The sequence below is a fragment of the Adelges cooleyi genome, unplaced genomic scaffold (genome assembly GCF_023614345.1).
Source record: "Adelges cooleyi isolate 19-005CV unplaced genomic scaffold, UGA_ACOO_1.1 ACOO_flye_CR_arks_rails_tigmint_CR_PRNA_8, whole genome shotgun sequence".
In the NCBI taxonomy this organism is placed as follows: Eukaryota; Metazoa; Arthropoda; class Insecta; order Hemiptera; family Adelgidae; genus Adelges; species Adelges cooleyi.
The window spans coordinates 2,245,215-2,267,155 of NW_026096513.1; the positions used below are offsets into that span (position 1 = coordinate 2,245,215).

Consider the following 21,941-nt stretch of genomic DNA (forward strand, 5'->3'; position numbering starts at 1 on the left):
GGACGGCCGTCGCCGGATACGGAAGCCGTAACACACCTATAAACGTCGCACACCGGTATGGGGTACGAGTTGGCAGCCGTGGTTCCTTCCTGCCCTCCCTTGTCCTCCCCTGACTGTGATGACTGTCGTTTGCGCTTATACCTAGCTGATGTTGATCGCTGTTGCCGTGAGCTGCTGCTGCTGATGGACGCGGCGCACCGAATCGGATATACGGTCCGGTAAACGTCTGCTGCCGGTTCGCGGTGACTGTCCGTTCGTCAACCATCAGTGTATGTGCGCGCGTGTGTGCATAGTTTGTACGTTCTTTCCCCCATCGTGCTCGCATTATTTCACTGTATCCTCGCCGGACAACACACGGTATTCCTGACTGCATAGCTCTGGCGTAGGCCGCTGTTTGCTCTATCGTTGCTGTTGCTCTGGGGAACTCCGACACACGAGAAGAAAGACAAAACAGGTAATTAACATTGTACTCGTATTGTTATCGCAATTAATAGACTAAGGCAACGCATGTCGGCGTTTGACGGGTAGTGCGATAGTGCGCGAAATTTGAAATTTCCCCGAGCGCTTGCAGCGTTGACAAAATTCTTGAACAAAGTGCTCGTTTTCAATAAAACGGTAAAAAACAAATGTTTGCTAATGAAGCGGCCGGATACCTTCTTATACTTTTTTCGTTAGAAATAAGTAAATAATACAGTAAAGTTCTGTAAGTTACAACAACTGTGTTTTTATTGATCATATTATCTAGTATATGCTTTCAAAAAATAGACTAAAGAAAGAGTAATTAAGTCTTCTGGCATGCCCTTGATTCCATCCCAGCTATTATTTTTCATTCCGTGCGCCATACTATAAGCTATAAATTCAGCAATAAATATAGGCCAAATCATATCGTTCAACCATATATATCTTTGTAATAATAACAGTATATTCAACCTCATCGCGTGCGAAATCGAAACGCGCGTAGACTGGTCATTTCCCACTCGTTTTGTTTATTTGATTAATTCTACTCTATCTCTTTGAAGCAAAAAACGACATTAGTGTGCGTCTTCTGAAATGCAAATATTAAATTTTAAGTATAAACTATAATCTACGTTGAAAACAAACATTATTCTCTTTTTAGAGCAATGACGGCGGAAAAAAACTATATGACACACGTGCATTGATCGGTTATTATGTATTAAGTATTGAGATATTAAGTATCTATTAAGTATGTTTTATACAAGTGACATTGAAACGACGACGATTAAATATTCAGGAGTAACATCGATTATTATAAATATAGCTATTAGCTGTATAGAAAGTAATAACGTTTTAGTCAGTATTGCCTATTCTGTATAATCATATATAAAAGATATTGATCAAATTAAAAAAAAATACATTGTCATCGATACAATTGTTTGTGAAATCCGCTCCTCATGTGGTGTTCTTCTCTCAAAAATAATAATAAGAGAACAAACTCTAAGACTCTAGGTGCTAATATTATTTCCTGTTAAAGTTTATGGGTTAATTGAACTTGATGGCGGGGTTCAAAATTATAACGCGGTGACAGTACGGCATGGGTCGGCACTATAGCATCATACTTAATATATGGTTGTCTGGTTGAGACTAGACATTTTACTATGTATCCGGAAAAGTGCAACAAAAGAATTATAAATGAAGATTATAATTGTTGCTGTTAGCTATTGTTATTTGTACTGATTGATTTAAATTTTTGACTTTTGTTTATTAGCATAGTATTAGTCATATCTTATCAATATTATTAGATATACCTCACGCTGAATCTAAAATAAAAATATTTTTATACAATGAAAAAGTTGTTTATGTTTGTTTAATTAATTTTCTCAATCCTGTAATTTTATAATATTATTTATATTTGTATTAACTTATCACTAGCTCTGTCTGTATACAGATTATTGTGTATTGATAAAAAATAGATTTCTATCGCAAGTTCCATTTGCTTTCTTACATGTTGACGAAACATTTTTTTTATTTAAATGCATACATCAATGTGAAACTGTAACTTGTTTTACTTTTAAAATGACTTATTCGTTTTTAGTACCTTTGAAAAAGTTCGAATCTAAGTAAATTTGATTGTATGCTAAAAGCGAAATATTATGTAGTTTGAATTTGAATAGTTTCTAAGTTGCAAGTGAATAACCAATTTCAAAGTAATTATAATATCGTTTTTAATTTTTATACAAATTTGCCAGTAATCGCTCGTACGGAGAGCAACTTGTACAAGTTATCTAAGTTTAAATTACCGTAAAAGACGGGCCCCATGTCCACGCGTTTTTCAGTACAAAACAAATTAATGAATGCATGATAGATCCATAAATAATTGGTGGCAATTCGTGTTTCACGCAGAAAACAGTGATTACTGATTAGGTAACGTGGAACAGTGGCGGGTTGACAAGTATAACCGAGACGTACAATGTCTTACCGTCGTTGCGTGTATATTCTGAAGTATTGGAAATCCGTAAAACCGTAATCCGTATCGTTGGTAAAATGTTTGTATACATTATCTCACTGCTGGTCTCGGGTGAAAACTTTATAGGTTACTACTTACTGCACACCGATGGGAAAATATTCAGACTTCTCTAACGGGAACAAGTAACAACAAAGAAAGCACGATATCGTCACGACATTAGTATCTAATATAATAAAGTATTTAGTATCTACTAGGCATTATTACTTTCTAATTATTATTACAACAAAAGGTCAACGTTGCACTATTACAAACTATTTCCTGACATCAGAAGATTTATATTCTTATTATGTGTATCCATCTACTATCTCGCTGTATTTATTCATATTAGATTATAACTACTAGGCATATATTGTCAGTGGCGTAGTCATGGGTGGATTTAAAGGTTTTAAACCCCTCTTGGTTTTTGTTTTGCTTACACTTATCGAGCAATAGCCTCCTCCGAAGAGGAGTTAGTTTCTATATACAAATAGGGAAGTTTTTAGAACTCCCTAAGCCAATTTCCAGCCACTGGCTGTCGTTGTTGGTTTGTTTGGGTACTGTCTTTTTTTATCTCCACTGAAACTTGTTTGATGCAACGTGCACAACGGTCATCTACGCTTCGGTAACTATATTTAATATTAACAAACATATTATATTTTAGAGTTGGGCCGTTATTTTCCGTTAAACTCTTGCGGTCGACCACATGGCGTTATTATTCAAACAGAAGGCTAAAGAGAAAAACGAATATCATTATTATTATTATAGGTATAAAGATAACAACGCCGTACGCCAAGTGACAACACCTGCACCGGTTGCAGTTGTACACTTGTACAATAGTCAGTAGTTTGTTATAAAATATTACTATTTATCAAAAAATGAAAAAAACGGTCTCAAACATTATACTATTTTAGTACTACTACAACTAGTGGTAAACTTATCGTCATATGTGGCGGGTCCACACTAGAGCCGACGATTCTACACGTGTATTTTAAACATACGTGTAGGACAAGGTTCGTTTAGTTCGGATTCACGTGTAGAATACGTGTTTTAAAAAAACATTTTTAAAAGACACTCATTTTTGTAAAATGATTATCGTTAAACTGATCATCCTGTATTATGTTTATCGAATATAGTGGTACCACGTCACGTTGAAATTTATTTTTAATTATAATTATTTTTAATAGTTATTTTTTGTGTTATTCACGAGTTCATAGTCCTGGTGCACATTTAAGCGCGATTGAAAGAATAGGATCTTTCTTCGACGACAGTCGTTTGATGACTACATATTCATGCTCGCAATGTGTGCACGTTTTGCTATAATATTGAATTTTAATTATCTGAACTCACCGCAGTAAACTGTCGATGGTGCGCTAAAAAACGCATAAAAATACACAAACCGTGATCGTCGAGCCTCACATGTTTTTTTTTTTTTTGAAGATATTATAAATATTATACATACAACATTATGATTTATTGGCGTACGTTCTGTACACGATGTTGCACGCAGTTAAATATAGTATATATATCTATAAATGTGTGTACATAATACTATATATTATTATGTACATTATTATATAATAGTACACGCTGCTGCTACTGCAGTGTATCCATATAATATAGAGCTGTAGTCTCATGACAATGCTGAGGTTACAATGAAAAAAAAAACGTACCTAACAGTTCGTTGACTTGCCGTGCCGATACGCTTCGAGAAGACACGATGGCCACCGCTTACGGCTTATCTTTCCAGACTTGCTTATTGTGATTATTTTCTCCTCCGATTTTCCAGTGAAAGTGTCGGCAATAATATTACGTTTATTAACAATTACTTTTCAACGCGTCTAGCGATAATTATTATTACTGCCACCCGACAATCATAAGCCGTTATAATCTTCTTGTACTCACTTAAACGGTACGATCACGCAGGCGTTTAATACAAATAATTCACAAGTGTTTTTCATAGTTTTTTTTGTCTCGTCCATTTTTTTTTTTTTACAGCGTACAGAATGTTAATGTAGAACGACGAAAGCCTATTTTGATAATAATTGACAGTCGCGGCTGTTAGGATTAACTGACACATGAAATATAGGTACATCACTATGTTTTTTGGTTTAACAATAAACAATAATGGTCAACGGACGACTGACGAGGACCAGCGCATACCTATAATATCAAATAATAATAATATACCAACGTACCTATAATAGGTATTATACATTTAGGTACCTATTAGATATTTGGTTTTATGTGTACAGTGTACAATTCGTTTCGTCCATTTGGTTCTTCCGTTACGCTTCCTCGAAATTAGACATGTTGCCATCATCACCACATCAGTCGTTGTCGTCGAATTAATGAAATTTACAATGTTTTTTACTGTCAGCAAATGAATTGGCATATTATACATAATTTGTCATAACACCCACACCACATATTATTATAAAGACTAATATTAAATAACAAACATGTAGCTTAATATACTATATGTCTGATGAAACTACTAAAATCAAACATATTGATTGAAACAATATTTGGATTGAATATTTAAACAGATAGTCACTTAAATATTTTTATTTTGTTTACCGTCTTATTTATGAAGCAAATCCCTAAGTTGAGAGGTTAAGCAAATTGTGAAATATGCTATTTTTAAAATAATATTATATCAAGATCTCTGCGACAACCATCTAAACGCGGCTGACTATTCGGTTAAACGATTACTGTCTAAATCTAGAGGGGAATCTGAAATGTGAACTATACGCAGTAGTACGATGATATCGTTTTGTAATGTCGGCAGTCGGCACCCTAAAAAATGTAGACCCAATTTCGCCTATCACATAACTAACTCTATAAGGGGTTCCTCAATCCTCTCATAACGTTTCAGTGAAATCCGAGAATCATTTCGACTTTTAGGTTTTCCATTAACTAAACTATCCATAGGTGATCATTAATCTGATAAAAATATTGTACATTGGTATTTTAACAGGTAGTGCATTTCCTTGACGATAGTAAAAATAATATTTTTGGAAACCTAGTTTCTGAAAACCATATCGGTGTATTGTAGACCGTGGACGTTAATTCTGCATTCATTCTGAGTACTAGAAGACACTATTAAAGTGAGATTAACTGTAATTAGAAGATTAAGTTTATAATGCGGTAACTAATAATGCTGATAATACTATGGTATACTCGTGGTCGCGTAGACTTGTATACCACTTACGTTACAAAAAAAAAAAAACATTCGTTAGTGCTTTTGCATTAAACATTTGAATAATTTTAGGTACGTTTATTTCGTTTTTAGAACATTTAGGTACATTGTTTTTGTCGTCTTGGTCGAGACTTTACTATAATTTCCAACAGACCTTTCGTAAAGTTATGAAGAATATTTAAAATTAAATTATACAAACTAACTGTACAGACTGTACATTTATATCACTGCCGCTATGCAAAATTAGGACACTGAACCTGTTCATATTTTATATCTTTTCCGGAATAATCATTGTAAACAAAAAAAAATAAAAAATAACTCGACTATCGATTGACCGTTGGCATTTAATTAATAATCATTGAAATTAAAATAAGTTACTCGCTGGGATAGGACCTTAAACTTGTCCATACTTGTTCTCTACTCTGAAAATATCAGGACTTGTTCAATTCATACCTAATGTGAATAAAAAAACCTATTTTAGAGCTTACGTAGTACATTATTCTATTAAAGACTTTTAAAAGTGTTACAACTAAATTTATTTATACATTCGCGAATAGTTATATACCTATCTTATAATATATCTTTTATCTAATTCTGTACATATTAAAGTCTGTGTGGTTAGGTATGACTTGACTTTCTCAATCAGTTTTAAAAATCAAGACTACCACTAAACACCAAATGTTAATATCCAAATTACTGCCTATGTGGCCCTAAGACATCCAAATTTAAGTCTCGGCCTAACCAAACAACATTAAAACAATACAAGATTTTTAATCGATATGTCTTCGCATTATCGCAGCAGCTCCCTTGTACATTAATATAAATAACCAATGACAAAGTCACAATGGCCTTAAGATATCCACCATAAGCATGCGCACGGGTGTGGCTTATTGAGCTTTAGCCTTCAGCTACACATGAAAATTTGTTTAGGAAAAATCAAAAAGGAAAAATGATACATTTAACATAAACTTAGTTTTTTATCAGAATTTTAAAAATGTATTTTTTTCTGATATCATGGGTACAAGTTCAATGCATCGGTTTCAAAAGCATTACCCCATTTTCCGCGGTCAACACGTGTAAACAAATATTAATAGTACTCTGTACTCATATATTTAGCTGGCGATAATCGATTGCTTTAAACTTTACTAGTGCCTAGTGGGTGATTCGTGATTGTATTTAGAATCTAATAGTATATTTGGTTTTAATTTTGGACTATTTTTAAGAGGGATATTTATTATATTTCTCTTTTATATTTTCCCTTAATATGCTTGAGCCATTATTCTCAATTATATTAAAAGTGAGTTCAAGTTTACAAAGTAAAGATTCTCAATAGCTATTGGTTTAATAAAATCTTTACAACTTACGATTACTCGTTTTCCATCTGAGGATGATGAATACGATAATATTGAATTAAAAGCCGAGGTTAAATTATTAAATAACAACAAATAGAGTATTTTTTATCTTTACGTAAGTATATTCCGATTTTCGATTGAATAAGGAAATTGATTGATCTGATTGATTTAGACGATTGTCATAAATACAATAAAAATAATTTACTGGCTGTCACCTTAAAACTGAATGACAGAGTGTTTCAGATTTTTGCAGATCTTCTATCCATCGCAAAGTGGACAGAAACCACATAAAAAGTAGCCAAAAGTATGTTTTCTCAAAATAATCATTTAACCATAAAATTTAGCCTATGTCTAAGTCACCGCGCATTATTTTTTACAAAATAAGAATTTTTGATTACCTACTTTTTATAAAAAAAAAAAAAACAGAAAAAACAGAGTAAAAAAAAAGTAAATACATTCTAAAATATAGAATAGGTATAATTGAAATCTATGTAAAATCCATGCATATATTAATTCTGAAATTTTCCATTATTTAAGATATATCTTAGGGTACTTGTAAAATGGTTTAAAAATATAAAACTAGTAAAGTAGGTATTTTAAAATGTATTTACTTTTTTCAACAGCGTTTTCTTAAGTAGGCAACCAAAAATTATTTTTTTTTTTAATTAATGCTGCTTAACTAAAATATATAGGTAGTTAAAAACCTAATACTTGGAGAAAGTATACTTTTGGCCACTTTTTGTGTGATTTTTTTACCAAGTGGTGCACATTATTAAGAGGCTTCTTCGGTACCCATAATACACAATTACACAAGTAATAGCTATTGTTCGTTAAACATTTTTTCGTCAATAATTTGTACTACGTTGTATAGATGCAATTATTTATCGGACTAGGTATTTTTTTCGCATTTAGTTCCAACATACAGTAAATAATATCATTTGCAGTTGACCTTTACGCTTAGTATACCGGTAAGTAAGGAAATGTCGGGTAGATGAGAATTGAGATGACTAACAAGTATTGTGGAATAGGTATAATGTTATTACTTATGAGTTAACTGTAAAAGTCACGGTAGCTGACCGGTGGACCAACGAACGGCCGTCGCGTCGTCTTCGACCATATGAGTATTATTTAATGTTTCCCAAGGCGGCGTTCACAATAAAACCTGTAATATCTACATGTCATTTCTATTCACCTGAAATTGCGCTCAGACTTCATCGGACGAAGCGATATAATAATAATAATGTGTGAATCACATACGGCAAATATAATAATGGTAATAACAGAGGTAATAATAAAATGACTACCCCACACTGTTACGGGTACAATGTAGTAGAGCATAATATATAGATTATACATATTATGTGCTACTTCGAAGTTAGATTTATCGATCGTCTTGGCTATTGTGTCTGCGAATTTGATTTAAGTAACATTATGACCGATCTACGTTTAGGTCGAGAAAATTGTATTATGTCATTATCCAATATTCGGTGACTACTGACTAACTGTTATATTATGATGACCGCGTCATCAACATATTATTATGATTTATTTAAAAATAAATACAGGCAATGGCCAATGCTTCCGGCGACTCTAGACTAAACAATTAAAGTTAGTGAAAAAAATAGAAGTAATCATTAATTGCAAAAGTTAAATCAATATAAAAGACAATGAATGACAATGCCTTTCCGCCAGTCGACTCCAATGCACTAATTGTCAAGAGAATTCGGTTGCCGCTGACCGCTTTCCCAAGCTTAAGAGGGCGCCACACACCCGTTATTTTCTTCAAAAAACCCGCCTTGCGCGGATTAATTTTACAAAGGCTGTAATCAAAACTAAGAAACCAAATTTTCACATAATATAGACAACAACATTGTCTGTGTTCTACCATCGCCCTTTTTTTTAAATTTTTCAACCAGTTAATGAATAATTAATTAATTAAGAAAGGCCTTTTTTAAAAACGATATAGCGTTGGTTGTATTAGGTATATCGAAAAAATGCGGATGATGGAACACAGATAATTTTGTCATAAATAATATGTATGAATTTCTTTCCTTAACTATATATGAAGCCTGAGAAAAATTAATCCGCGTAAAACTCAATTCAACAGAATTTTTTTTTTTAAATCGCTGTCAAGGATGCTGTGTTAGTCCGAAAAATAATTTAACTACTAAAAAAGAGTCCTAACTACCGAACTCATAGATACACATCACAGTTTAACCTTATAGTTAAGATTTTGTAAAAAATTGCCTATACTTTACTCCTTAAAAATGGGCGGTGTGGCGTCCTCTTAAGTTCAAGAGTTCGTTTGTTCAACACCTTGTACTTTTTCCTTTTCACGTACACGTGTCTTGCGATTCGTTCGCACCTTGTACCTATCCCATCTCCATCCAATCTTTATTTAAACGCATTGTGACGATCGGTCGTTGGTAATTGTACCCTTTTTTTTTATAATTTCTAATTTGAAAAACATTCAATTTTTACCTTCACTACACGGTGAACAGTGTTTTCCAAATCTTAAAAAAGATAAAATATTGCACTTTTTCTTTTCGACAAAAGCTGTTGCTATAAAAAATTGATCATCAATTTTTGTATGATGTTTTGTCATCATAATGCTAATTATAACTTTTAACGCTGAATTTCGCTGCATATATTTTTAAATCGATGAATATAAATTATTTATTAAATCGTTATAAAAAAATAAAAATATGAAATATTAGCCTTATTAAAGATAATGTATTTCACCGGAACGGAGTCATTGCCTTACGCATGTTGAAGACATAATTTTGGCACATGTGGGCTGTGCGCCGCGCGCTGAACATTATTCTGTTCATGATATTGAAAATAACCCGTTTTGGTTGCTACATCAATAATTACGGTACACTAAATCGTAGTACGCAGATGTAACAGCTTAGAGTAGTGTAATGTACTATATAACTGGTATGACTAAGCGCGAAATATGCTCCGTAAGGCGCTTCGTATCAACAGTGGTTAGAAACATGCGTGCACCAATCGAGTGGCCCGTTATCACTATATGTAGGCGACCTGTTTACCGTGAAGCACTGAGTGCAAAATATTATTAGGTACGGTGGTCGGTGAGGTGAGAACTTTTTGTCATTACATGGGGAACGAAATAGTAATAGCCTTGGCCGGCCCCTGCAGTAAACATGTGTATGCGTCGCATACTCCTCTAAAAGTTTTTCATGAATCCTTAAAAGGTCAACATCGTACGTTCGGTGCACTCCCCGATTCTATCTAAAGGGGTAAAAATGGCTAAAAGGTAATCTCGACTTGCTGTACATATTGTATTACATGGAGTGTAATAATATATATCATATATATTATTTATGTATCTATGTATTTTTAGTATAATTATTTGTTGGTTTCACATAAAAAAAAAAATTTGCTGCACGCAAATGGTTTTATTTTGACAAAACACTTTTATCTCGGAATTATTTTTTAACATAAATAACCGCTGTACTTGCCTGCGTATTTCAGAATGGAACAAGTGGTCTGGGTTCCGGAACCTAAGGAGGGTTTCGTCCTAGCCACGATCATGGACTTGGGTATGGACGAAGTGACTGTTCAGCCGATGGGAGCGTCCAGAACCCGTTTAACGTTACCGTTAGATCGAGTGTATACAGCCGATCCCCATTTCGACAGCAAGGATGTCGACGATAATTGTAAGTAAGAATAGTAAAATTGTTTGTATTCAAAAATATCCATCTAATGATCTCATCTTATCAGGTTCCTTAATGCATTTAAATGAAGCTACTCTATTGAACAATGTTAAAATACGATACTCAAAGGACAAAATTTATGTAAATATTGATATTTTATGATATTATCACTTACATTATTTATGTATTAAATGTTTGTGACACTTATGTTAGACCTATGTTGCGAACATTTTGATCTCCATCAATCCTTATATTGATATAAAAAATCTTTACTCAAAAGAAGTCATGGAAAAGTACAAAGGGAAGTCCCTTGGAGTTTTGCCACCTCACGTATTCGCCATAGGTATGTGATTTGGTGTTATTATAACACAAACCATATTGTACAAAAAAATTATTTTAACAGCCGACAAGTCATTTCGAGATATGAAAGTATTGAAACAATCTCAGTCTGTTATTGTATCGGGTGAATCTGGAGCAGGAAAAACCGAATCAACAAAACATCTGTTACGTTACTTATGTTATCAATGGGGATCAACTAATGGACCGGCTGCCGATCAAAAGATTTTGGACGGTAATATTAAATTGACCATTACGATTTCATATGATTAACTGTTTATTTTAATAAAATAAAACAAATTGTTTTGTATAGCAAATCCTGTATTAGAAGCATTTGGAAATGCTAAAACAACACGTAACAACAATTCATCGCGTTTTGGAAAATTCATGGAAGTACATTTTGATAGTTCGTGTTTAGTTGTGGGAGGATACATTAATCATTACTTATTAGAGAAATCTAGAGTCTGCATACAGAGTTCAGAGGAACGTAATTATCATGTTTTCTATTTACTGTGTGCTGGAGCAACGCCAGAAATACGATCTAAACTATCACTTGCCAATCCGGATTCATTTAACGTACGTATATAGCTTAACTTAATTAATTTGTGGTCTATTAAAAATAATTTTTTTTCTTTATAGTATTTAAAAAAAGGCTGTACTCAATATTTTACCGATAACCAAACTAGTAATAAATTAGAGAGCTATCAAAAAAGTAAATTACAAAACAAACAAGGAGGTCTTAAAGATCCTATGTTGGACGATGTTAAAGGATTTGCTACAATGGATGAGGTAAACAAACTAATAATCCTATTTGCTTTTAATCATTTATCTTAAAAATATGTTTGTACATTTGATATTTTTTTTTTCGTAGGCTTTGAGCAGACTTGGGTTGTCCAGTAAAGAAAGATGTGATATTTACACTATAGTAGCAGCTGTTTTACATTTAGGAAATATTGAATTCGAGGAAAATCTGGAAAGTACTAAAGGAGGTTGTAAAGTAACTAATCAGGCAGAAAAAAGTTTATCTATTGTTGCTGATTTGTTGTCTGTAAATGTCGACGAGCTACGACAAGCATTAATCACCAAAGTGATGATGACTAATCGAGGCGGTCTTAAAGGAACTGTTATTATGTGAGTTTAAAATATTTTAGCTTAATATGTCCTAAATCCTAAGTTAAGACTAAAATTTAAATTTCAGGGTACCTTTGAAATCATATGAAGCAAATAACGCACGAGATGCTTTAGCTAAAGCTATATATGGTAAATTATTTGACCATATTGTCAACAGAATTAACTCGAGTATTCCATCGAAAGCATCTAGCTACTATATTGGTGTATTAGATATTGCTGGATTTGGTAAGATTTATTTAAATAAAATATTCAATCTATATTGGCTTCCTTTGTATTTAATGTTTGTATTCATTCCCATAAGAGAAGGGGTTAATGATTTGATAAATTGTTATTACAGCTAACCGACCTAGCCCTGACAAAAACAATTTAAGCCCATAAAAGAGGGTGGTAATATTTCTTCTATAGACAGTTGATTACCTGTTTTGTAAAAAAACATGCCTTTGTCCTAGTGTTGTACTAAATATTAAAACTCTGTTACCTTCACCCTTTTAGTCACATTTTTCTTAAGGCTATTAATATCTATAATAGAGTATTTTTTTCCCCAACAGAGTATTTTACAATTAATAGTTTTGAGCAATTCTGCATAAATTATTGCAATGAAAAACTTCAGCAATTTTTCAATGAGCGTATTCTTAAAGAAGAACAAATGCTGTATGAACGTGAAGGTTTAGCAGTTAAAAAGATAGAATTTGTTGATAATCAAGATTGTATTGGTAAATAAAAAAAATATATATTTTTTTTTATATATATGTTTAAATATATTAATGTAAATATTTGCACAGATTTAATTGAATCCAGAAATGGCGGTATATTCAATTTGTTGGATGAAGAATCTAAATTGCCAAAACAAAGTAGTGAACATTTTACTACAGAAGTGCACAAACGTTGGCAAGGTCATTTTAGACTTGCACTGGCTAGAACTTCAAAACTTAAGGCGCATCGTGAAATACGAGACGATGAAGGTTTTATGGTCAGGCATTTTGCTGGTGCAGTCTGCTATCAAACGGTTAGTAAAGCAACTATTTTCTGTTAAAAACAATAATGTACTCTTAAAATTGCATTTCTTTTACCTATAGGGTCAATTTATTGATAAAAACAATGATGCTCTCCATGCCAACTTGGAAGGTCTCGTTCAAGAGAGTAACAACCCATTTCTGCAAAGCTTGTTTGCGTCTAGTACTTTAGGGACGGCTAAGGGTAAACTCAACTTTATAAGTGTAGGATCTAAATTCAAAAGCCAATTGGCCGAACTAATGGAAAAATTAAGGAGTACAGTAAGTGGGAAATTTAATCATTTTTGATGATGATCTCTAATTTTAATCTAAAATAAAATATTATTTTTTAAGGGTACAAATTTTGTTCGTTGCATTAAACCAAACGATAAAATGGTCGATCACATGATTGATGGTGGATCGATATTATCACAACTTCAATGCTCCGGAATGACGAGTGTACTAGAGCTGATGCAACAAGGATTTCCATCTCGTGCTCCATTTCAACAACTCTATGATATGTACCGACAGAGGTTGCCGCCAAAACTCGTTAAACTCGATCCTAGAATATTTTCAAAGGTATATATTTCTTTTAAATGACATACAGTTAACATTTATTGAAAAAGGTAGCTTTTTGTTCAGTTTATAATATTGATTGTCAAACTTATTAAATTGTAACAATGTGGCAACATATTGTTTTTTGGAAAAAAAACTCAAAACTAATGGTGGTTACTTTGTTTCAAATGTCTCCAGGCGTTGTTCAGAGCAGTTGGCGTCAATGAAGGTGATTATAAATTTGGTGTCTCAAAAGTGTTCTTCCGTCCTGGTAAATTTGCTGAATTTGATGCTATCATGCATTCTGATCCTGAAAATTTAAAGCAAATGATAGATAAAGTACAAAAATATTTAACAACTTTACATTGGAAACAATCACAATGGTGTGCTTTAGCTGTCATCAAGCGTAAGAATCTTAGTTATTAAACAAAAAAATTAATGTTATAAATAATTCATATTTTTTTTAATAAATAGTCAAAAATAAAATATTGTACCGGCAAAAAAATCTAATCACTATTCAGAAAAATGTACGAATGCATTTATCTAAAACCAAACATCGCCCCAGGTACATGGGAATAAAAAAAATCAACAGTCTTAAGGTAAGGTAGTTCTAGTAATTTACTACTTCTAGTTAAATAAATTTATGTATACTATTTTTAGACAATTTTAAATGAAATGGAAACATTAGCAAACCAAATAAAAAAAGATAATGCTGTTTATATAGCTGATGCTCAAAAATTAAGATCGGAATTTGATTACGCTATTCAAAATATTAGGGTATATATAATTTTCATTATTATAACTGTGTATGATATGTTTATGAGGTGAATTATTTGGTAATTAACATTTGTTTAGTCTAATGAAAACATAAAAGCCACTGAAATAAATGAAACCTACAACAATTTAGTGAAAGCAGCTAATACACAAATGGAAAGTTTAAGGAAAAAAGCTGATGCTGAAAGAAGTGCTGAAGCTGAAAAAAAAAGAATGGCCAAATTACAAATGGAAATGGAAAGGGTTAAAGCAGCTAAAGATAAAGAAGAAAATGCTAAATTGGAAGATGAAAAAATTAGACAACAGTATGATAAAAAATATCTCTTAATATATTTTGAATTTTTGCAAGACATAAATTTACTATAAATCATTTTTACATTAAGGAAAATTGAAATTGAACAAAGACGCAAAGCTGAAGAAGAAATACATAAAAATGATATTTTTCTCAGTCAAGTAAGTAACAATATTTTATGTTAATTTTATTTAATTTTAAAAACGAGAAGTAAACATAAAATGTACAAAACATTTTACAAATAGGAAGAACTTGAAAAAGCTGCATTGGCTGAAATTAAATTTAGAGAACAAATGGAACAAGAGCGGCGAGATCATGAGTTGGCCTTAAGACTTGCAAAAGAAACTAATAGCTTTGTTGAAGATATTTCTAATACATATGCAAAGTAATAACAGTTTATAATTTGAATTTTTGGTTAAAAAAAATTATAATAACGATTTATTAATTTCTGTGCGGTATAGGAAAACAACAACAGTCGAACCGTCTAGCAAGTATGATTTATCAAAATGGAAGTATTCAGAACTTAGAGACACAATAAACACTTCTTGTGATATTGAGCTACTAGAAGTAAGTTTTTTTGTAAAATAGTCAACTTTTTATACTTTTGCGTGCTAATGAAACAATAATTGAATTTAATAGGCTTGTAGAGTAGAATTCCATCGTCGACTCAAGGTATATCATGCCTGGAAAGCAAAGAATAAGAAACGATCTTACATGGATGAAAATGAAAGAGTTCCCCGTTCCATAATGGATACTGGTAATTCTTTTGTATTTCATAAAATAATTGTTTTAATTAATTATTTATTTAAAATAACAATTATGCTGTTTTAGCTAATCAGTCAAAGAGTGTTAAACATTTACAAAATGTCAAGGCTCAGCCTATTGTGCCAACGAGTAGCCAACGTTATTTCCGCATACCGTTTGTACGTTCGAATACTCCGACAAGACCAAGTTCAGGAGGTGCCGATCAACATCGCGGTTGGTGGTACGCCCACTTTGATGGTCAATATGTAGCTAGACAAATGGAACTACATCCTGAAAAACCAGCTATTCTACTTAACGCCGGTAAAATTATACACATTTTGTGGGTGAATGCATAACAATATTTAATTATAATTTTTCACAGGGCAAGACGACATGCAAATGTGCGAACTGAGTCTGGATGAAACAGGGTTGACCCGCAAGAGAGGGGCTGAAATACTGGAAAATGAGTTCAATAAAGAATGGGAAAAACATGGCGGTAAACCGTACACGAGTAATAAGGTTAAAAAATAAATTTCAAATTTGAAAACCTATTAATAAAAATATTATATGCTTGGTAAAACTTGCTTCGTTTCTAAAACTGTGTAAACATCTTAAATTCACATTCCATATTATATTTTACAATTATTACTTTAATATTTAATTTTGTTCCTAAAATTATATCCCACAATACGAAAATCAAGAATTTCGTTTTGGGGGAGGGATAAAGCTTAGTACACAAATTTGTATGCATTTTAAGAGTTACGATCATATTATTAAATATGACTTTGTCTCATAACTTAAAGTGCCACTTTTTGTTATGAATGATAGCTACATTTAAAAAAAAAAAAAAATGTTTTTAAAACCACAATTGAAACATTTGCTTTACTGTTACGTATTCTAGTAACAATTTAAGTTTGTTGCACTATTGAGTTATGAAAAAATATGTTCATGCTGTTATTGTTTATATATGTTTAATGCCACCACTAACTACTAAACAAATTAATTATTAAATGTTTTTTTTTTTTTTTTTTAATAAATTTATTGCACTAAAAATTATTACGTTTATAAATTGTTGCAAATTACAAAATATAATATTATTAATCTGTGATAAGTATTTGAGAGTTTAAAAAAAAAGTTTTTCTTTTTATATTTTATTATTTAGTTGGTGTAAGAACTAATTAATTGTGTACAATATTGATAGGCTAATTTATGGGTAATACAAAAATAATGTTTTTTGAATATCAAGTTAATTATTATTGTTCTTATTGTGTTTAAATAATTACATTGTTTGTTATACAATTACAATTGTTTTTGTCTATATTAGTTTAAAATTGAATTCAATTGATACTATTAATTTGTTATACACAAAAATTATATTATAAATCAGTGATGTATTGTATTTTGCTATTTAGTAAAATAAAAATTCCGACAATCTGTTGATTCAAAGTTTGATCGCTTGGTTTAATATTGTAATGTGATAAAAATCGACGTGATCAATGTTAATTAAGTTATTTAAAAACGATATCTTTCGTATAACAAAATTATTGATTTTAAACTAACTCTTTTTACAAGCGTCTAACCAATAGCACAAGTCTTCTAACAGTTTAGTTATTTTACTTACAATATTTTTGTAATGTTGAATAATCGGACCAGAGGACTCGTCCCTTTCGAAATTGACCGGTTTGAAAACTACTTTGAAGAAAAATTGTTTAGAAATATCCGACATCGCTTTTTCAATGTGCTTGACAACGTGCTTGTAATTGAATTTGGCGAACAATTTTTTTACAGAATTGTCCATCAAGTACATAATTGCCTCAAAGTGTTGGTCACTGCTTGAATCAAAGAATCTTAGGAACTCGGCTATCGCGAAAGACATTATTTTATTATACGGTTTATTGTACGGTATCGTGTACCTACACCAAATTTTAGATAAATAGAAATAGGAGTTTTGGAACCGACCGAGCTTTTCGACCTGAGATCCGGATGCTGATCGGTTCGTATAAGATAGTGGTTTGTTTTCATTTCGTCAAAAACAACGTTCTGTCGGTTATACCATTGATTTTAGAATATACTTACAATTAGTATATTCTAAAATCAATGGTTATACTGTGTTCAGTATTTGGAAAAAGTTGAATGATCTCAGCGCCTCGTTAACAGCCATAAGAAAATCTAAACGAAGAGATTGATACGAAAAGAAAGCAACGACGTCTGTGCTCGCGCCACAATCGTTGTTGAACCTCATAAGACGGTTTATTGAATTTTTATTCATATCGATACATTTTATTTTCGAGTTCCATCGAGCTCCTTCGAGTGCCAATTCCTGGCCTATGTAGACGTTTTTTTAGTCGTACCTGTCCGATTAAAATAGAAACAATGCTTACCGGAAATTTATTTGTTGCGTTCGTTGAGCTATAATTGTACTTGGTTTATATTATTATTCATAATTTTTAAACAAACGTCTGTCTTTTGAAGACCGCAACCAAATGTGTGAAACTGAGTAGCGGATGATAATAATATGGTGATTTCATTTTTTTAAAACTAACCCAACCCCTATAATTTAGTTTCAAAATATATTCAATTAAATCTTACAGTTATGTTTCAGTGATCCTTCTCATCCTAAGAACTAAGGAACAGCTAGTATGTCATTATTTATGACCAAATCCAATACACGGGACAACGTTATCGATTGTCCAAGACATCTAGAGTTCTAGCTTTCAGGAATCCGTGTCCAGCTTTTCTAGGCTTAAGCATTTTTTTTTTATTCCCCCAGTATAGAAAGAAGCGCGGTGCTGACTTATTTTTTCCTCATGCGTTAAATTTAACAAACAACATTTCCTCGATTAAAATTGAATGTAACTATTCTGTTAAGAAGTAAAGTAGTGTACCTTGTTTAGTTACTTTATGAATAGAATTTGTTTTAATAGATTAATTTTATCTTGTAATAAATATTTTGCTTTTTATTATTATTGTTACGTCTAGATTTTATTTATGGGAAATGAGTATTTTTTATATGATATAATACACTTATAGACATATGATTTATACATTTTTAAATACAAATTTAAACAATGATTTAGGTTTTTTTTTTTAAATTTAAAACAATTAAATTTGTGTAGGTATTAATCTTTTTTCTAGATAGAAAAATATTATGCGGTAGGTATGATTTTATTCTCTTTCTGACAACACTGTCCGGTGGCTTATCATTAGTAACATATTTTGTTATCTGATATCAATTTAACATGTTTAAATACAAATTTTTGAAGACAATTTAGTGTTACAATTCCAGAATACTCGAATAAAAATTTAAAACATTCATTAAAAGAAGACGTATTGTATAAATAAAGTAATAGAATTTAGATTCGCAAGTACATTTTTTTTTTCATAATACAATAAGTATTTGATTTTAATATTTATTAAAGAGGTAATTATCGACAGTAATACATCATGTTGAATGTTAACTAGTTATTTCTTTATCCTATTACAGAAGAATCATGTTCTTTGAGAAATTAAATCACACTTTATTTGCCAGAAATTCTTGTTTAATTCTTTCTCGTTGTAAACACGTACAAGCGGCTCGTTATAAACGTTCAATTAAAGGAAACAAGCCATTGACTTATGAAATGGCTGGTCCGCCACACACAATTGCTCATATCAAAAGTTGGAATTCATGGAATACATGTAAGGAAAATAATATTTTTAGTCAATTCAGTAACAGTATATACTACCATAGATTAAGACTTATTGTATACCTAGGTAGACATTTTGGATTTCATAATAGTTTTAGCACAGAAATGTGGGTAAAATAGTGTTGGTGGGTTTCACATTAAGGCGCCTTCCCACGACCCTTGGCTCGACGAGATACAAGTTGCTCGGAAGATCCTTGGCTTGGGAAAGTGCGGCTCGTAGCGATCCGGGAAATGTCGGTAAAACGGTCCCGAGTCAAAGGGGAACCCGTTGTACCAGGCAGGATATTTATTAGCTCGCCAAGCCACGCGCTATGGGAAAGCTAAAATTTGTGTTGCACCGAGCTCGACGTCACTTTGGCGCGCCGCATGAAGCTTGCCGAGCCACTTGGGAAGCCCCTATTAGCATTACTAGTAATATAATTACTATTTTTTGTATAAAATAGTAAAATTTTATCAAGCAATCATTAAAAACTGCTCTACCTAAGTATTGTGATAGTGTAAATTATCATAGATAGATATAGTGCCGAAACAATTATTAGATAAATAGTTTGTATATACAAAGTTAGAACCTACCTTAATTATTTAATTGGAAAATATTATGAAATTTCAATTTTATTTATTTAAAATTTTCAATAAAATAGGCATTACTAAAATAGTTTTTAATTAAATTAGTTTTAATGTTTTACTATCATTATTTAGTACACAAATAATAAAAAACAATTTTTCAGGCAATATGTTGGATGGTTTAAGACCAGCTGAAACAGCAATAGAAGATGAGTTTATTCGTCGATTCATTGTTGGTACCTGGCATGATTTAATTGCCTCAGAAATTATCATTAAACGCCAACACAACATAATTAGAATTGCTGCTATTGCTGTACAGAAAATCAGTGTGACTAAAATGTATTTTTTAATTGGTTATACAGAGGAGCTTTTAAGTTATTGGTTGCAGTGCCCCATCAAATTAGAGTTTCAAACTGTTGAAGATCGTAAAAATGTTGTCTTTAAATACATTTAGGTTTAATTTTAATAGATTTTCATCCAATACAATGAGATATTGGAAAAAAATTTCTTCTTATTTAGTATTTTGTGCAAAACTAAATATATTATAGTGATTGTTGTTTATATTATTTTCTTGTGTTATATAACATATAAGTCAATTTAGGAAAATATTTCTTCTTACTAAATAACCATAAATGTCTTCTATTGGAATTGGAATAATTATTTTCAGTGTAAGATCCGTCTATATTAAGCTAATACCTTAATTGCATGTGGGTGAGCTGTATAAGAGTGTAAAAAATAATAGTTGGGTTAATGACTAGCATGCAAGGAGCGAGATTATCGTTTAAATTTATTTACAACAGTATTATAAATTTACCACTAAAATCACCTGGTTTTGTCCCACTATACTGAATAATTGAGGAGGAGTGGCTGAGTGGGTAAGGCGACATTGTGTTAACCGTCACTATCACCGGGTTTGACACTCGGTCACGGTCTTGACAGTGAATCCGTCTTGAAACCATCATCTCTTGGACCTTAAAAGCCCGTTAAGTTTATGATGATGATACTAAATAATCTAATGATGCGACGAAAAGTTTGAACTTACCGCATCTTCTAAAGAATGACTTCCCCCTTTAAAAAAAAAAAAAATACATACATTTCTTTAAGTGATTACACTTAAAGAAATGTATGTATTTTTTTTTTTAACAGTTTTTCTTAATATTAATTAAGAAAAACTGTTAAAACTTTCTATTTTTTTTATTTTCATAGAGCAATGCAATATATCTATTATGTTATTGTCTTTCAACAGGTTATAATGTGGACTATAATTTTATAGTTTTAGACAATAAGATAATAATAATTGGGTACCTACCTAATTTTCAAACAAAAGAATTGTAGATACAGTTTATTTGTGCTATGAAAACAAACGTTTACAATCCTATATTCAATTTTCAAACAAAATTAACACACAATTAAAATATTAACGAGTATAAAAAATTAGCCAGGCTCTCTCATAAAAGAATAATAGTAGTAAATTAGGAATATTTAAAACTTTGTAAAAAATAGATTAGCCATAATTTATCAACAATAAAAAAGAATAATTGAAGATAAGATTGATTGACTCCACTTCTGCTCGTCTTGAATATTTGCGGACTTATCACTTTAGTGTTTATCTATGCTATGAGTTGAGAGGATTGAAAGTGTTCTGTTTTTTGGAAGTTTTAGACATAAAATACCGCCAAAAATTACATCTACTTAGTTAAAGGATGGCCCAATTTAAATTTTGTAAAATTATTGGAGTTTATCGGCCCCTTTTCTTGATTATTGATTTGTGGAAATCAAAAATTTAATTCCACAAAATTGTGTTTAAATCCTATTTGAATTTTTCAAATTTATAGTAGTCCCAATGTTGGTTAAGTAAACTAAAACATTTTCTCCATCACCTGGAAAAAAGGTTGACCGCTGATGAGTTTAAATAATGTTACAAAATTAAATTCCGATCATCTAAAAAGGCGTTGGTCAGGCTTTTAAGTATAATTGAAAGAATTGAATTGCCACTTACAAGTGGCGTGATATTGTAATGGTGGCTAAAACTCTTAGAGTAGTTATTTCAAGCGAAGATGAAGAAGGAAGTAGTGATGGGAATATGAATATCAGGATTTGCCGTATTTTGAATAATATCAATTTTTAGTTTTAATAATAAAATCATCGCTACCAAAAAAAAAAGTTGCAAACATA

General features: G+C 31.5%; 2 protein-coding genes across 3 annotated transcripts; both read left to right on the forward strand.

Annotated features, from left to right (window-relative positions):
• Window positions 1–204: 204 nt before the first annotated feature.
• LOC126845970 (myosin heavy chain 95F) lies at window positions 205–16,739 on the forward strand. Of its 2 annotated transcripts, none has more exons than XM_050585062.1 (23): window positions 205–454; window positions 10,511–10,695; window positions 10,760–10,833; window positions 10,906–11,035; window positions 11,096–11,263; window positions 11,342–11,604; window positions 11,668–11,817; window positions 11,900–12,159; window positions 12,227–12,384; window positions 12,708–12,872; window positions 12,942–13,165; window positions 13,236–13,433; window positions 13,506–13,730; window positions 13,905–14,112; window positions 14,181–14,305; window positions 14,367–14,483; window positions 14,562–14,785; window positions 14,864–14,933; window positions 15,018–15,157; window positions 15,234–15,339; window positions 15,412–15,529; window positions 15,604–15,837; window positions 15,899–16,739. In XM_050585062.1, exons 2-23 carry the CDS (start codon window positions 10,512–10,514, stop codon window positions 16,045–16,047), a joined length of 3,690 nt encoding a protein of 1,229 aa, XP_050441019.1. In that variant the 5' UTR covers window positions 205–454; window position 10,511; the 3' UTR covers window positions 16,048–16,739. The 2 variants fall into 2 exon arrangements, with proteins under 2 accessions (XP_050441019.1, XP_050441018.1); XM_050585061.1 differs by lacking the exon at window positions 205–454 and adding an exon at window positions 10,066–10,292.
• A 2,034-nt stretch (window positions 16,740–18,773) lies between these two features.
• LOC126845972 (28S ribosomal protein S24, mitochondrial) lies at window positions 18,774–20,372 on the forward strand. The gene is made up of 3 exons (XM_050585063.1): window positions 18,774–18,937; window positions 19,001–19,194; window positions 19,931–20,372. The coding sequence occupies exons 2-3, from the start codon at window positions 19,008–19,010 to the stop codon at window positions 20,218–20,220; spliced, it is 477 nt and encodes a 158-aa protein (XP_050441020.1). The 5' UTR covers window positions 18,774–18,937; window positions 19,001–19,007; the 3' UTR covers window positions 20,221–20,372.
• The last annotated feature ends 1,569 nt before the right edge of the window (window positions 20,373–21,941 follow it).

Excerpts from the sequence above, each read along its gene's own strand:
- LOC126845970 (XM_050585061.1), top strand. Across the intron at positions 11,264-11,341 it reads CGATCAAAAGATTTTGGACG|CAAATCCTGTATTAGAAGCA; the intron begins GTAATATTAAAT and ends TGTTTTGTATAG. Across the intron at positions 14,786-14,863 it reads GATGAAAAAATTAGACAACA|GAAAATTGAAATTGAACAAA; the intron begins GTATGATAAAAA and ends TTTTACATTAAG.
- LOC126845972 (XM_050585063.1), top strand. The coding sequence starts at position 19,008 with ATGTTCTTTGAGAAATTAAATCACACTTTATTTGCCAGAAATTCTTGT. Across the intron at positions 19,195-19,930 it reads TTGGAATTCATGGAATACAT|GCAATATGTTGGATGGTTTA; the intron begins GTAAGGAAAATA and ends ACAATTTTTCAG.